Genomic DNA, 17477 nt, shown 5'->3' with positions numbered 1-17477 from the left:
CTATTATATTCAAAATGTATTCAATACATTTAATTTGTTGAGGTAAAAAAAAAGGAAAAGATCAAAATCTCAAGTTTTAAAGTGTATTTCTACTGAATCAAAATCATTTTCACACCATCATAACGTTGAAAAATTCATTAAGTCAAGCCATCATAAGTTTGGGGATCATCTGTACTAGAGGGTCAAAGCCCTTGACTCAGTGGCTTACTCCCTTTTCCACTCTGTTTGCAATTTTTTTTTTTTTTTTTTTTTGCGGGGGAGGGGTGGTGGTGGTGGTGGTGGTGGCGGCATGGGATACTGGAGATTAAACCCAGGGTACTTTACTACTGAGCTACACCCCCAGCACTTTTTGTTTATTTTGAGACGGGGGTCTCACTAAGTTGATGAGGTTGGCCTTATACCTCAGCCTCCTGAGTCACTGGGATTATAGGCCTGTGTCACCACACAGCTCCCCTTTCACTATATACCCAGCACCATTTCCCAAACTTCGTCTTCTTAAGGGTATATGAATAACCAGCATATCCTTTTCCTAAGCCTGAAACATTTCCGTCATTTAAGCAGCTGTTGAAATTCTATCTTCCAGACAACTTTTTCAAGATATCTCTTTAAAAATAAAAACATTGACATCCCTTTCCTAATATTGGTACTGAACTATGAAATTTGTTATAATTTTTAAATCTAAAAAAGACAATAAATAATCTAGGTATCAATCAACAAGGCAGTGATTAAGTAAACAGTGGTGTACCAATGTTATGACACATATGCCATGTTTAAAAATTAGGTAGGCTGAAGTATAGAGATTCCTCAAAAATCTAGGGATGGAACCACCATGTGACCCAGCTATCCCACTCCTTGGTATTTTTCCAAAAGATCTAAAATTAGCACACTACAGCAATACAGCCACCTCAATGTATATAGCAATACAATTCACAATTGTTAAATTATAGAATCAACCCAGATGCCTGTCAAAAGATGAATGGATTAAGAAATTGTGGTATATATATATATGTGTGTGTGTGTGTGTGTGTGTGTGTGTGTGTGTGTGTATGATGGAGCTCTACTCAGCCATAAAAAATAACGAAACTGCTGGGCATGGTGGCACACACCTGTATTCCCAGTGGCTTGGAAGGCAGAGGCAGGAGGATCCCAAGTTCAAAGCCAGCCTCAGCAATTTAGCAAGGCCCTAAGCAACTTGGCAAAGTCCCATCTCAAAATTAAAAAAAAAAAAAAAAAAAGGGCTAGGAATGAATGTGGCTCAGTGATTCAGTGCTCCTACGTTCAATCCCTACTACAAAAAAAAAAAAAAGAAGAAAGAAAAGAAAAAACAAGTTAGGGCATTTGTCAGTAAATGGATGGAAATGGAAAATATCATGCTAAGTGAAATAAGCCAAACTCAGAATCTCAAAGGTTGAATATTTTCTCTTATATGTGGATATTAGAGTAAAAAAAAGAAAAGGGGAAAGGAAGAATAAGATAACAAAGAACCAATCAAACAGAAATTAATAATGAGCGAAAGGAGTCTGGTAGAGGAAAAAGAGTGGGAAAGGTAAAGGAGGAGGGGAGGGAAAAGGGGGAAATCATGAACTAAAATCAATTTCCATGGATGTATGAGTGTGTCAGGATGAACCCAACTACTATGTGTAACTATAAAGCTCTTAAAAAAAGAAATTAAATAGGCTTTTGCTCAGGAGACTGAAGCAGGAGGATTGCAAGTTCAAGGCCACCCACAGCAATTTAGTGAAACCCTTATGGATTCAGCAAGACCCTGTCTCAAAATAAAAAATGAAAGTACTATGGATATAGCTCAGTGCTGAAGTTCCTAGTACCACATCCAAAAATAAATAAAACTTAAAATTAGGTAGGTTTTTATAGCCTGACACAGACCTCCAAAATACATTATAATATTAAAAAAGCAAATTGCAAAAGTATACATGTATGCATACATATAATTAGCCCATTTATGGAGGACAGTATATAAATATATGTATATACCTAGGTACACAAATATATACAAAAGGGTTTGGAAATGTTTTCAAAATTACTAACAAGTCGGGGCTTGTGGTATATATATGTATGTGTGTGTGTGTGTGTGTGTGTGTGTGTATATATATATATATATGACGTGGCTCAGCGATAGCACGCTTGCACAAATGGGGGATACACAAGAAGCATTAATATTTTGTCTATGAATCTCTTAAAATGTATCTGTTTATTAAGTCAGGGTAGATATTATTATATTTGTAAAAACAAAGAAACTGAGGTTCAAAATATTACATAGGTCATAACTAATAGGGCCTGAGTTAAGATTTGAACTAGGACAGGTCTACCTATATCCAAACAAGATGCTGTGCTTTTTTCTATGGTATCAGAATTAAAATAATTTATACGTAAATTATGTGTCTCAAATTCATGTACAAATGAGCTGTGGTATGTCAGAACTCTACTATAGCTACCAATATATTTTTCAAGGTCTATCTTATGATTGTATATAATATAAACTGAACTGAAAATTTATATGATCCTGTCTCTCTAAACTAATATGTAATGCTTCTTATAAATAAGATGAATGGCACCTAAGTGGCTGGAAAGGATGAGTTCAAGTTATTAAAGCCCACATATAAAAAACACCATCTGAGAAATGAAAGCAAACTGCTGAGAAACAGGGCTAAAAAGTAAGGAATTCTAAACCTTAAACTATCTCTTACCATAGACACAAAGGTACTATTCTGATGGACCTGAGAGCTGAGCATTATTGGGACACATGAAATATTTTCAAGTCCAGGCTGGGCCTATGGCTCAGTGGTAGAGCGCCTGTCTAGCATGTGTGAGACACTGGGTTCGATCCTAAGCACCACATATAAATAAATTAAATAAAAGCATTGTGTCCATCTACAACTAAAAATATTTTTTGAAAAAGAAAAAAAAAATATTTTCAAGGCCAAGGAATGGAATTTTATAGATATTATTGCTATACTCACGAAGCTGGCCGATCTTGTCTCAGGTCAATAGTGAAGACAACTGCATCTTCACCTGCAGACAGGAACGTACAGGGAGAGTCTGGTTCCAGGGCCAACTGAAGGAGACAAAGGAAAAGGGATAAGGTTTCTAAAGCTCAGAATTATAGTCAGGCTAGTTCCCACTCCTTTACTTTTAGGAAGAGCTGCATATAAAATGTCTCAGCAAGAGAAATGTCTGCCTTTTCCGTTGTTGTAAAATCCTAGGAAGGGAGATAACTTAAGCCCCACTCTTTTTTTTTTTTTTAATATTTATTTTTTAGTTGGACACAATACTTTTATTTTCTATGTGGTACTGATGATCGAACCCAGGGCCTTGAATGTGCTAGGCAAGCGCTCTACTGCTGAGCCCTCAACCCCAGCCCCCCACTCACTCTTATTCTGTGAACTATTCACAGTCTGCTTATTCTATACAACTCAAAAAAGACAGATGATTTGCAATTTTAACTAAGTCCCAAAGGATCAAAATAGAGATACCAAAGGAGAATATCAGTCAAGAAAAGTTCATTCTCAAAAATCAATTTCATGGGCTGGGGTTGTAGCTCAGTGGTAGAGCACTTGCCTAGCACATGTGAGGTACTGGGTTCAATCCTCAGCACCACGTAAAAGTAAATAAATAAAGGTATTGCCATCTATAACTAAAAAAATATTAAAAAAAAAATCAATTCTATGCCTTCAGATATGGAGAAACATGGCAATCAAGTTCTCTTCTTTTTCCAAGCTTCATTCCCTACATCCTACTTCTAAAAAGTAGTTATCTAGTGGGTCAGGGAAAGGTTTAAGAAATAGGTGATTTTCACGTTTCCTGAAGCATCTGAATTGGAAAAGGATGCTACATATTAGGGTTTGAAAGAAGAGAGTACAATTTTTTTTTTTTTTTTTTTTTTAAACCATCCTCTTTTGATGACATGGAAAAACATAATACCTACCCTGAGACTGGACAGCTCTTAGTTCCTTACTAGCTACCACCGTGACCATTTGGCCTATATTCACAGCTCTAAATGTGGCTTCCAGAAATAGTGCAACTTGTGAGTTTGAGTTGTAAGCAGAGAAGCTGGAGCTCTAACATTTGAGGAACCAACTACTAGCACTCTGGGACTGTTAGAAATGTTCTAAAAACAATCAGAATAACCTTAAGGGGTTTGGAAAGCATGAGACCTCAAGGATCTCCAAACCAACCATAGCTCAGCTTAGGAGCGAGATATAATCAACGGAATGCTATAAGTATGTGATCTGACCAATGATATACTTTATACTTTGCTTGGGTTGGTTTTTTTGCTCCCTTCTTAACCAATCTTAGCACTGAAAAAGGTGAGGCAGATGACCATAACAAAAGGAACACAATGGGTAGAGAAAAGGGTGATAATGGCTGATATCCATAAAGGATTTGGACTCACAAACTTTTTTTTTTTTTTTTTTCACTATTCTGTGCAGTTCTGGGGGGTTAACCCAGGGTGCCCTATCACCAAGTTGCATTGATAACCCTTTTTATTTTGAAAAAGGGTCTTGCTAAGTTGACTAGGTTGGACTTGAACTTGCGATCCTCTTGCCTCAGGTTCCCAAGTAGCTGGAATCACAGGCATGTGCTACCATATCTAGCTTACACTCACAAACTTTGGAGTAAGGACCTTCTTACCTTATGGGATGCTCCCTTGTGCTGGGCCACACGCTTTGTATTCTTGCAGCACTGTGTGGCAGACAGTTCTGCTACCCGAACCTGCCCATCCCGGGCACACATCGCCAGGGTGGAATCACCACTATTGGGAAGGAATTTGGCCTGGAATATTAAGAATTAAAAAAAAAAAAAAGATACATAAGAAATTTGAAAAGACGAATGTAAGAGTAAAAAAATGAGATGATGACCCAAGTTCACACTTTTTTCTTGCATGAAAGCTAGATGTAGCTTTCCTACTCTTTTTTGTTTTTTGGGGGGTACTAGAGATTAAAGCCAGGTGTGCTTTACCACTAAATTTTGCTCCCAGCCTTTTTTAACATTTTTTTTTTCTTTTGAAATGCTGGGGATTGAGTCCAGGACTTTGTGTATGCTACGCAAGCATCTCAGACCCCGCCACGCCCCTTTTTTAAAAAAATTTTGAGACAGGGTCTTGTTAAGTTGCTGAGGGTTTCACTAAGTTGCCCATGCTGGCCTTGAACTTGGGCAATCTTGCTTCAAGTGGCTGGGATTACAGACGTGCACCACTGTGCCTGGTGCTTTTCTATTCATACAGCTGAATAAACCTAATTTCATCTAGGAGTTAAAGAAAAGTGATAGAAAAAACTTCCTCTGATGTAAAGGGAAATTTCAGTGACTCTGTAAGGGTGAGGTAGTACATGATTAAAAGCTCATGTGAGGGGCTAGGGATGTGGCTCAAGCGGTAGCGCGCTCGCCTGGCATGGGTGCGGCCCGGGTTCAATCCTCAGCACCACATACAAACAAACAAAGATGTTGAGTCCGCCGAAAACTAAAAAATAAATATTAAAATTCTCTCTCTCTCTAAAAAAAAAAAAGCTAATGTGAATGTACCTAATAGGAGAGAAAGTAAGAAATATTCAGAAAGCAAACGAATTTTGCCACAAAGGAAAAGGAAATTATGAAATATAGGGAAAAAGAAAAAGAACAAATTTATGGATGAAGAGCTAATATTAATATGGAGGACGGGGCAAAGGAGTAAAATCTCCAAGGAATAATAACAATCTTAGCTAGTTTCTAGCAAATGTTATTAAGTATCAGCCATGGTTCTAAGTGCTTAGCTTCCATTGTTTTTGCTACTTTTTTTTTTTTTTTTGGTAGTGCTGGGGCTAGAACCCAAAGCCTCACACATTCTAGCCAAGAACTCTACCACCAAACTACACTCCTAGCCTATCAACTGTTATTTAATCCTCATAATTCTTTCTCCTCTCAGTTCCATCTTACAAGTTAAATAACTTGCTCAGCTTCACATAGTTATTACATGTTAGGGCCAGAATTTGAATCTAGGCAGTTTGGTTCAAGAGCCTATGCTCTTAATACTATATTACCTTCTACCATAGCATCTATAATATTTTCCTGATAAGTTCCAAGAACCTATAATGAAGCTTCTGATGCTTACATGCAAGGAAATAAAAAGTTACCATGGGCCTTCAGTGTCATTAAGGGAACCAATGTAGAGTCCTGATGTCTAATTCCTACCAAAACTCACTTTCAGCTTCCACTCTTAAGCAGCAACTCAGATTTGTCTGATTCATGTCTGATTCTCTCAGTTGCTATTATGAATCCTTGCCTCACCTGAAAGACATTACTTTTGTGGCCACTCTCGAAGTCCAGTACTGGCTGCCGCCGTACCCAATCCCACACTACCACCTTCAGGTCATCGCTGCCACTGGCCAGCCAGGTGCCGCGCTGGTTAAAGTGCAGGGTATTGACACAACCAGTATGGCCCTCAAGCCCATGCTGCAGGCGGAACCTCTGTACAAAGACTCTTGCCCCACAGGCTTCATACACAAAGCGGGCACTTGAACCCAGCTCCCGTTCCCGAAGGGCAGGGAGGGCCTGCCATCGAGGTCGGGGCAGGGCTGTTGTCTCTGAGGACACCCAATCCTCCAAGGCCCGCTCATCGTCTGATGAGTCCTGGTCACGGTTAGCTCGCTTTCGTTGTACACGGCGCCGAGGTTGTTGTTCTTCCTCCTCTTCTTCCTCTTCCTCTTCCTCTGAGCGGTCACGAACTCGGTTTTCATCATTGATGGAGTAATGGCCAGTGTCCTCCATGCTGTCAGAGTCCTTTTCTTCACCTGAGCTTTCTGTGTCTGTGCCTCGACTTTCTGTACTGGTGCGATTGGGGCCACCATCATCCCCAGTCAAGCTTAAACTCAGGTCTGAGGCCTCTACTTCAATGCCTGAGGATGTCTCTCTTCCCTCTTCAGCTCCAGACATCTCCTCTGGACTGCTAGACAGGCTTCCTGCACATTGATGAAGAATCAATAGGTGAGAGGCAAAAATAAGGAAACAGGATTAGCATAGTTAGTTATCAGAGGGAATTCCCACTGTAAGAAACCATTACATCAAAAGACTAAGAAACAAACTTCAGTCAAAGTGTTTCCATTATAAATGCTTATAAAGAGTACTTCTGAAAGGAAATCTTATAAAGAACAGAAATTGAAAAAATTAAGATCAAAGCAACACACACATAAATGAACTTCAATAAAAGCAAAGAACTACAGAACAATCTATAATAAGTTCTTGAGAGGCTAAGCATTGGCATATTATACAAAAGTGTGCCTGATGCAACCACTTAGGCTCTGTCCTGTTGGATAGACATCCATTAGTTGCAGCAAATAATTAGAATGTCTATAAGAAAATCTCCAACTGGGTACAGTGGCACACACCTGTAATCCTAGGGACTTAGGAGACGGAGGCAGAAGAATTCCAAATTGGAGGCTAGTCTGGGTAACTTAGTAAGACATGTCTTTAAAAAGGGCTAGGGATGTAGCTCCGTGGCAGAGTGTTTGCTTAACATGCATGAGGCCCTGGGTTTAATTCCCAGTACCCCTGAAACAAAAAAAAGTTGTTGAGAGGGTTGGGAGTATGGCTCAGCAGTAGAGCGCTTGCCTAGCACGTGCAAGGCCCTGGGTTTGATCCTCAGCACCACATAAAAATAAATAAATAAAATAAAGGTATTGTATCCAACTACAACTAAAAAAGAAATATTTCCTCAGATGACTACAAATTTTATCTTGCCAGACCTAAAACTTGTTAGGGGAAGACAGATCAGCCTTTGATTCCAATATGATGTTTAATATTGCAATATTGATGTTTAGGGATTTAAAACTGGAGCACCTTACTGACTAGCCATCTGGCTTAGGGCAGTAATTTGTGAAGATCCTTGAAGAAATGGAACTTCTAGACAAAATCCAGTACATAAAACACATAACAATACAAATGCTTTGTTTTGATGGAAGGATGGGTGACATAGAAGCACCTCAACTGAGAGCACAGTGTGAAAATCAACTGGGATAGGAGTTGGAGCGAAAAGGGAAAAATAACAGAACCACATTTGCTGAGACTGTTACATATGCTCCAGCAACTCAGCAAGGCCCTAAACAACTGAGCAAGACCCTGTCTCAAAATAAAAAAATTAAAAGGGCTGGGCATGTGCCTCAGTGGTAAAGAACCCCTGGGTTCAATTCCCACTGCCCTCCAATCCTTCAAAAGTTAAAGAGATATAGTTTGAAATGCAATTGGAGCTTGAGCTGGGAAGTGCTAAGAAGGGATTAAAAACACCACACCTAACAAATATGTGGGCAGAGGAAAAATAAAACACCAAAACTCTTAGAAATTATTAATATTAACAAATTCAGACTCTGAAAGTCCTACCACATTAATACAAGGGCCAGAATGTATTACACACTCAGCAACAAGGCCACAACTGTCAATGATCATGATCTAGTTCAGGAGTTGGCAAATTTCTTCTGTAAAGGGCCAGACAGCAAAAATGTTAGTATCTGCAGATCGTATGGCACTCTCGCAGCTATTCAACCCCATTAGAACAAAAACAATCCATGGACACCACATAAATGAATGGATATAAAACTTTTACAAAAATAAGTGGCAGAGTGGCTTTGGCTTGTAGGTTATAATTTGCCAATCCCTGATCTAAACTAATGACCAAGCTCCAAATCAATAGTTTAACTTAAATCCCTCTGGAACTCTGTGCCTTTCAACTAATCCTAGTGAAAAAGGAGGGGAGGGAAAAAAAGGAAGGCAGGCCCAATCCTCATTGGTTAGGGTTGTAACTTCATTTTTTTATTTTATTTTGGCACCAGGTACTGAACTCAGGGCTTTACACATGCTAAGCATGCACTTTATCACTGAGCTATATCCCCAGCCTGGTAACTTCATCTCTTATCTAATACCTCTAATGAAGAAACTCTTATTTACCATGGAAAGAGACTTCTCAATATAACTGGAGAACCTCATCTTTCCCCAAAATCCCCCTGTTCCCATCATCAATTAGGTCTCTTGTTTTTCTCCTTCATTAATAGCATTTCCTAGGTTCAGCCTACCTGTACAGCCTTTCAGAATTCTAAACCTCTTGACATGTTATTGCTTTTCTGAAAACAAAAATTTGAAGGAAAAAAAGTACCAGATAATATGTTTCCCTATACTGAAAACAACCCAAGAAGGGTTTCTTCCCCCACAAAAATCCTCCCATGTCTTGCAGGGAGGAGGACCTCAGTTCATAGTAAAAATAGCTTCACCTTCATTTTGGCCCCTTACCATTAGCTAAGTCTGTTTTGCCATCTGTGCTGCTTCCTTTGCTGGACATCTTGAATGATGTTTGCTATAGCCAGCCTGGATTTGGGAGAGGAAGAAAATGAAACAATTAGAAAACAATTAACCTCAGAAAGACTACAAAAGGGGCAAAGAAATTTAACAATGTATAGACTTTGTCAGTTTTATAAAAATGATTTTTGTTATGTGTGCTTAACAGGGCTTCTCAGCTACAGAAAAGCATGTCAGGATTTTTTCCCCCTGTGTCTACTCCAAAAAGGAACAAATTTGGGGAAGTCAACTGCCATCTCTTTACCTTATTCACTGAATAACTGGCAGTTTTTTTTCAGATGGGTAAGAAAGAACCGAAAACCTGAAACAGCAGGCACAAATCAAATGATAGGGTACTGCAGGCAAAGAGCCTCAACTCAACACAGAAAGCTAGCTTCAGCACTTTCCTGTAGACAAGGGTATTCTGTTTTAAGCAATATTCATATGTATCCACAAACTCTGTAAAACTCTTATTTTCATAACATGAAAAGGTGAGTCAGATTCTGAATATCATTTTATACAGAAATAAACAGTATAAATCAAGCTCTTGTTAATTACTGAACTTGGGCTTTATGTTCACTCAAGACTCCTAGTTTCAAGCTTAGTACAAACATAGATACTCACAGCTTCTTATTCTTTTTTTTTAAAGTAACTTTTTTTTTTTTTTTTAATTATTATTTCTTAGTTTTCGGCGGACACACATCTTTGTTTGTATGTGGTGCTGAGGATCAAACCCGGGCTGCACGCATGCCAGGCGAGGGCGCTACCGCTTGAGCCACATCCCCAGCCCCATCTTCTAATTCTTGAACTCAAGAGCACTTAAGACTCCTAAGAAAAATCTCTTAAAATTTTCCCCCTTTTAGGACTAACAGTCACCATGTACAAAGGTGGGAAAGAAAAGGGCATTTCCATTAAACCACCTCAGTTCATTTTAAACAATGGCAAACTTTCACCTAATACCAACAACTTTCATCTGACTTGTCATTCTGGCAAAATTCTAACTAGGAACCAGGCTATCTAGCTTATTTCCTTTTGCCACTATAGCACGATCATTCCCACCCGCACCCCAGGGCCTTACTGCCACCTCTAGCAAATTTCAAAGAGTAAAGAATAATGTTATTCAGACCAGAATTTTGTTAAGCCCTTTCAGGGCCTTGGACAAAAGGCACTGGTAAAAGACAAAGTATGATTATGACCCCAGTCCTTGGGCCCAGGCACACTGGCCTCTAATCTTTCAACAGCCCTTTCATTCCCATAACAATTATCTTTTTTTTTTTTTTTTTTTGATACCAAGAATTAAACCCAGGGGTACCTGACCACTGTGCCACAACTCCAGCCCTATTTTATATTTTATTTAGAGACAGGGTCTCATGGAGTTGCTTAGTGCCTTGAAGTTGAAGAGATTTGACTTTGAACTCATGATTCTCCTGTCTCAGCCTTCCAAGCTGCTGGGATTACAGGGTGCACCTCTGTGCCCGGCTCCCATCCTTATCTTTATCCCCTACTCTCCTCTACAGAAACCCATGCTGCTTCATAAAAAGTATCCTCTGCCAAGAGACAGCTGCACAAAGACTGCTCACTGTAGGGCAGGGTTGGGGAGTAGGAATACTGCAAGAACAGGGCTGAAGTTAAATATAAGGAAAAGACACCTGGATGGGAGATGGTAAAAGACAATGCCAACTAAAAGAACATGTGAAGCCACATAAAGAAAACAGTGAAGAGCCATTTGTAAGCAGGCTGTTTTTCTCCTCTAACTTTGAAGTGTATATTTCTGTACGGCATTCCTAACACAGCACTTGCTTTTCCTTCTCAATAGTCTCTGTTTATATTCTTTAGCATCTTAGCAGTATCTTCTCCCCCATAACTGGTGTAAAACTGATTATATTAATTGCAAAAGTCCTATGACATGGGGAAAATAACTGTACTACTTTACGAAGATTAAAAACTAAAGGTATGAGCAATACAGTCTTGTGGTCAACTGGGAATGGATATGATATGATATTTTTCTACCCCGGAATTAAAACTGCTTACCGTATCATACTTCTCACCCTACTATTATCCACTCCCAGATAAGAATCTAGAAAGACAGCTCCAGAGAATCTTTCTCAAAACTAATCAACTTCTACAATAGTCCAAACTGCCTGAACTTTATATAGAGTCATATCTGCTCTAAAACACATATTTGCTTTTCCAACTCCATGGTCAGGAACAGCCAGAGACTATATTCATACCCAGCTCTGAGATGTGGGAAAGAGGGAGCCAGGAAGTTCAACTTATACCAAGAGGTTATGGAGTAGTTTTGGTGGGACCTGGCTTAAGGTTCTTTCAAAAACAAATCTTCTCTTAGAGGAAAATAGCTGTTAGAATTTATTGCTAAATTCAAAAAGCAAAAACCCTGTGAATACTTAGGTCAAGCTGGGTGCAGTGGCACACGCCTGTAATCCCAGCAGCTGGGGAGGCTGACTCAAGGACAGCTTTCAAAGCCAGCCTCAGCAACTTAGAGAGGCAGTAAGTAACTCAGTGGGACCCTGTCTGTAAATAAAATGCAAAACAGGGCTGGGGATGTGGCTCAGGGGTTGAGTGCGCCTGAGTTCAATTCTCAGTATCCAAGGGAAAAAAAAAAAAAGAAACTTAGGTCAACCCTGTTTAATCACTGAGTTAACAGACAGAAGCCAGAGTTTAGTAAAATCATTCCTAGACTAAAAAACCAGAAGTCCAGGATTTCAGTATGTGAGCCAAGCCATTTAGCATACTTCATGCCCTCACATGAGGTATTGAATCTTCTTTGAACTTTATTTTCTCTAGCTATTAAAAAAAAAAAAAAAAAAAGGACTGGTAACGTGGCTCAGTGGTTAAGCGTTCCTGGGTTCAATCCCTGGGGGGGTGGGTGTCCAAAATCTAATATTTTTTGAGCTCTGACATTATAATCAAAAAGTTTTAGATTTCAGAGCACTTCAGATTTTCATCCTATTAGAGATGCTCAACCAGTAAAATCTATACAAATATTCCAAAATTTGAAAAACTCTGAAATGTGAAACACTTCTGGTCTCAAGCATTTCATATAAGGGACCCTCTACCTATAGTAATTCCAGAGATGGTATAGATAAGTTGAATTTTATAACTTCTGCAAAAGGGTACTCTGGAGCAGTGGTCTCCAAACTTCATGAATCTCTCTCAGCGAAAAATTTGAGCATAAACGCCCAATATGTGTTGATATACTGTCAACTCTCACTAAATATTCAGATAACTTTTCTAGGATAAATACCTAATAGATATTTCAACATTCTTTTCCTGTATATCACTGGGTCATCTTTCACCTCTTAAGTGCATTAATTCCAATTTCATGGGACCACTTCTCTAGAAAGTCAAGATATGACGACAATAATAAAACACAACCACTATTGGAATGAGTTGTTATTCTTAGAATATGAATTTTAATCAAAAGCCGCATGTGATGGCACATGCCTGTAATCCTACAGGCTGGGGAGGTTGAGAAAGGAGGACTGTGATTTCAAGGCCAGCCTCAGCAATTTAGAGACACTTTAATCTATCAAAATGAAAAAACCAGTTCAACTCTAGTGCAGAAAGTACAGTAACTACAATTGAGTTCTATCTATCCCCCCCCCCCATTCATATGTGGAAGGAATAACTCCCAACATGGTAGTATTTAGATAAGGAGACTATGGAATATAATTAGGTTTAGATGAAGTCACAGCTGAGGCCCACACAACAAGATGTCTTTATAAGAGACACCAGAGAGTTCTGTCTCCCCACTGCCATGTTAGGACACAGAGATAAGGTTTACATGTACAAGAGAGGAAGAAAGCCTTCAGCAGATACCAATCATGTTGGCACTTCAATCTTTTGATTTGGAGCCTTCAGAACTGAAAAAATGAATTTCTGTTGTTTAAGGCACCAGTCTAAAGTAGTTTGTTATGAGCTATTTAAAATGCTATCAAAATTAAAGCAGGCAGAGATACTGTGTCTGTGCCCTAGGCTCAAGTATAGGAGCCACTCTAGAATTTTTTGCACTCACCAACAAATACAACCTTATAATCTGAAGTTTGGGACATTTGACTCAAACTCACACTACTTCACGCCCCCCCTCCCCCAGTACTGGGGATTGAACTCAAAGGTATGCTACCATTGAGCTATACCCTGAATCCTTTTTTATTTTGAGACAAGGTTTCACTAAAATGCCCAGATTTTCCTTGAAATTGCAGTTCTCCCATCTCAGCCCCGCCCCCAGTAGGTGGGGTTACAGGTGTGCATCACCAGTCTGACTCTTCTTCATTCTTCAATGCATTACATACCCCACCCCCCAAATCCACTGTTTCTACTTTTATCAATATCCACGTATGTCCAGTCCAGAGCAAACCATGCTGGGCTTAGAAAAGCTGATGAGTTCACTGCCCCAGGTAGCTGGAGGAGTTTAATTAGATTAGCTCTCCTGCCTGTACTCTAAAAATAGCCATAACCCCTACCAAACTGAAGGTTAAAGAGTAAACTAGTGGACGATGGAGAAAAAAGACCCAGGTATCATTTTAATTTCACTAAGAAACTCCAGTGGCCTATTTTTTTATGCCTTAATAAGGCCTTACATTTTTAGCCAACTATATAAAATATTAACTAAAAACCATGCAGAAGAGGAGTTTATATATTGGATAAGAGGACTTTATAGAAGCCCCAAACGTCTCTGGGGCTACTTTCCCTCGCACAAGAATCTATGTATGATAGAACCACTGGATATCCAAAGCAAAAAAGAAAGAGAGGGGAAAAAACAAACAAACAAAAAAGGGAACAAATAAAAACTCCTTAACCCATACACTGCACAATATGCAAAAACTAACTCAAAATGGATTCTAGGCTGGGGTGTAGTTCAATGGTAGACCATGTGCTTAGCATGCAAAAGGCCCTGGGTTCAAGCCCAAGCATCCAACACACACACACACACACACATTAAAGAAATCACAGACCTAAATGTAGAAGTTAAAACAATACAATTTCCAGAACAAGACAAAGATGATTACCTTGTGGCCCTCAGTTAGGCAACTGTTTCTTAGAACAGAATACAAGCATAAAAGAAAAATTAATAAATTGGACATATCAAAATTAAAATCTCTTCAAAGCTGGGTGATACCCATCTGTAATCCCAGCCACTCAGAAGGCTGAGGCAACTTCAAGTTCAAAGCCCTTCTCAGAACTAAGCCCTAAGCAACTTAGTGAGACCCTGTCTCAAAACCAAACCAAACCAAACCAAACCCTGGCTGGGGATGTGGCTCAATGTTCAATCCCTGGTGCCACCACCCCCCCACCCACAGAAAAGCCAAGTTTTAGATGATAATATCCAGAAAACATGACTGATAAAGAATGATAATCATAATGCATTTTTAAACTCTTATAACTAAATAGTAGTAACTTGAGAAGGAGTTAATTCTTAACATTATTAGAGAAATATAAATTAAAACCACAATGAGGCCAGGCACAGTGGTGCATGCCTGTAATCCCAGTGGCTTGGGAGACTGAGGAAGGAGTATCACAAGTTCAAGGCCACAGCAACTTAGCAAGGCTCTAAGCAATTTAGTGAGACCATGTCTTAAAATAAAAAATAAAAACGTCTGGGGATGTAGCTCAGTGGTAAAAAGCTTCTGGATTCAATCCCAGTACTACAAAAAACAAACACTCCCCACACCCCAAAAAAAACCCACAATGAGAATCCACTAAACACCTATCAGAATGATTAAAAATATTTAAATAATGAGGAAAATTTATATCAAGTACTAACAATAAATTTAACAACTGGAACTTTCATACAATGCTTATAGAAACATAGAACAGTAATTTGAAAAACGTTTTGGAAATTTCTTATTAAGGAAAACATACCATACAAACCAGGAATCCCACTCCAGGTAACCTTCCCACCCCAAGAAGCAACATGAATATCGCATTATAATAAGTGCAAAAAACCAGACTCAGTTATGTAATATATACAATTCCATTTATGGTACTTTCTGGGAAAGATAAAACTGTAGGGATAAAGAGTACATTGGTACGGAGTGCAGCAGCTAGGGAGGCTGAGACAGGAGGATCTGGTGTTCAAAGCCAGCCGCAGCAATAGCAAGGTACTAAACACAACTCAGTGAGAACCTGTCTGTAAATAAAATACAAAATAGGGCTGGGGATGTGTCAGTGGTTGAGTGCCCCTGAGTTCAATCCCTGGTACAAAAAAAAGAAAGTGAGAAGAATGGGAGGAGACTGGTGAAGATTAAAAAAAAAAAAAAAAAGTCATGATCTTGTTATATAATAGATAATATTCAACAATTAAAAACAGAAAATTCTCAAGGCTGTGATTATTAATGTAAGTTGACTAAAGTAGTCAATATATCACAGTACATGAGAACAAAATGTCAGGTCCTCTCACTTGAAAAGTGCCAGAAGGATTTTTTGCTGCAACCAAAGCCACTTTGTGATTTAACAGCAAGCATGTGACTTGTAAGATGAATCTGAATTACATAAAAAAAAATCTCCAACCCTATTGTTGTGGTGATAACTAAAAATATCAGAGGCTAAAAGTAGATCAAAGTTTTTCTAGCAATTGTACTACTGACTTGTATGTTTGTTTATTTATTGGTGCTAGAGATCAAAACCAGCCCTTTTGTGTGCTAAGCACATGTTCTATCACTAAGCTATATCCCCAGCACCTGTATGTTTGTGCTTTTTATTTTTTTAAATTTACTTCTAGTTCATTTTAAGTCCTTTGGCATCTAGGGCCTTATAAAAACTGGTCTGATAACTTTATATGACCTGGAGCCTAATGGAAACATCAACATATTTAATACTACTGGACTGTCGTTAGTCCCTTTACTAAGACTTGAACTCAGTCAATTCTTATAACTTACATAATCCCAGTATTCTCAGTCCAGTCCATGACTCATTCTGCAATTCAACTGCCCAACTTTCCTACAGAAACATCCATATTTCAATGAAGCAAGGTTTTAGAACTTCCTCTGAAACTGAAAGATGATGGTACAAAAATACTGAGAGTCATACAGTCCCTGGTTCCTCTTGAGAGGACAGATGTGCCCTATCACTTATAACTAAACAGATGTTCAGGGCTGATCTCCATCCAAAGTACAAATTTGCTTTTCTAGGCTCCACAGTCCATCTGGTATCAACTAGCCCTACTTTCCTTACCCCAAATTTTTGTTTTCAAAATGCAATGGCTCATTTTAAATTCATTTTTCTTTCCTTAATATTTTTCTGCTTCATAACAAATACTTCTCCAAGCCAATTTTTTACTCTGCTGCTAGCTACACTCTAACAATACAATGTTTATTAATCAGACAGAGAACCTCTGGCATGTAAATTCAAAGGACGACCCCAAAGAAGCTTGAACTCATGCTGTATAAAACATGTTTAAAGGGAGACAGAACTTTAGGTTACTTTCTAGTAAACACTTGGAGGGGTTGAATAATCAATAGTCTCCTCTGACAAGCTGGATCAGGGAAATTAATTTCCGTTTCTACTGTTCAAGATTTGACAACAGAAGAAAATCCAATTGTATACAGGCTCATCATAGTACCCATTTTTATTCAAATTATAGGCCTCTGGCACCACCCAGTGGCCCATCTGTAGACAAACATGCTGGTGTGCAATATAGAGGTTATAAAAATAAACAATGTGTCCACAATCCCTTTTGCAGCCATAATCAATTTTTAAAAATAAGTATAGAATTATAATACAAGTATATCACTTTTAAAAAAATAAAAATGTTACAGTTGAACAGAGGAAAAGATTATATTAGTTTCAAGGAGAAGGAGAAGCTTCCACCAGAAATTAACTTTCAAAAAGAGCTTTAAAGAAAGGATAGGATTTCAATGGGTAGAGTTGAGAAAAAAAAGATATTCTGAAGGTGCAGAATGAGCAACAACATGTAAGTTAAGAAGCTGACAGGCTCAAGAAAATATGAGAAGTAGATGACAGGCAGAGTTGATTTAATTAAAAAGTATAGTCAATAGCTGGAGGCAATACTGCTGCATGCCTATAACCCTAGCTAAATGGGAGGCTGAGGTAGGACTGAAAGTTCCAGGCCAGCCTGGGCACTTCATGAGACCCTGTCTCAAACAAAACAGAAAAAAAGGAAAGGAAGGAAGGGGGGGGGAAGG

At 38.8% G+C, this 17477-nt stretch overlaps 1 protein-coding gene across 5 annotated transcripts in view; it reads right to left on the bottom strand.

The window, feature by feature from the left end:
- Dcaf8 (DDB1 and CUL4 associated factor 8) overlaps positions 1-17477 on the bottom strand; it is a 47157-nt gene that overhangs the window by 18695 nt on the left and 10985 nt on the right. For all 5 annotated transcript variants that reach the window (XM_015492005.2, XM_015492009.2, XM_015492008.2 and 2 more), the window contains 4 exons: positions 9268-9342; positions 6280-6950; positions 4651-4791; positions 2979-3073 (listed from right to left, as the gene is read on the bottom strand). In XM_015492005.2, the coding sequence (XP_015347491.1) occupies positions 2979-3073; positions 4651-4791; positions 6280-6950; positions 9268-9316 (956 nt within the window). In that variant the 5' untranslated portion in view covers positions 9317-9342. The remainder of the gene's footprint in view (positions 1-2978; positions 3074-4650; positions 4792-6279; positions 6951-9267; positions 9343-17477) is intronic.

This window comes from Marmota marmota, unplaced genomic scaffold (assembly GCF_001458135.2).
Source record: "Marmota marmota marmota unplaced genomic scaffold, marMar, whole genome shotgun sequence".
Taxonomy (NCBI): Eukaryota; Metazoa; Chordata; class Mammalia; order Rodentia; family Sciuridae; genus Marmota; species Marmota marmota.
The sequence above is the reverse complement of the archived record's forward strand: the minus strand, read 5'-3'. Positions and strand labels throughout refer to the sequence as shown.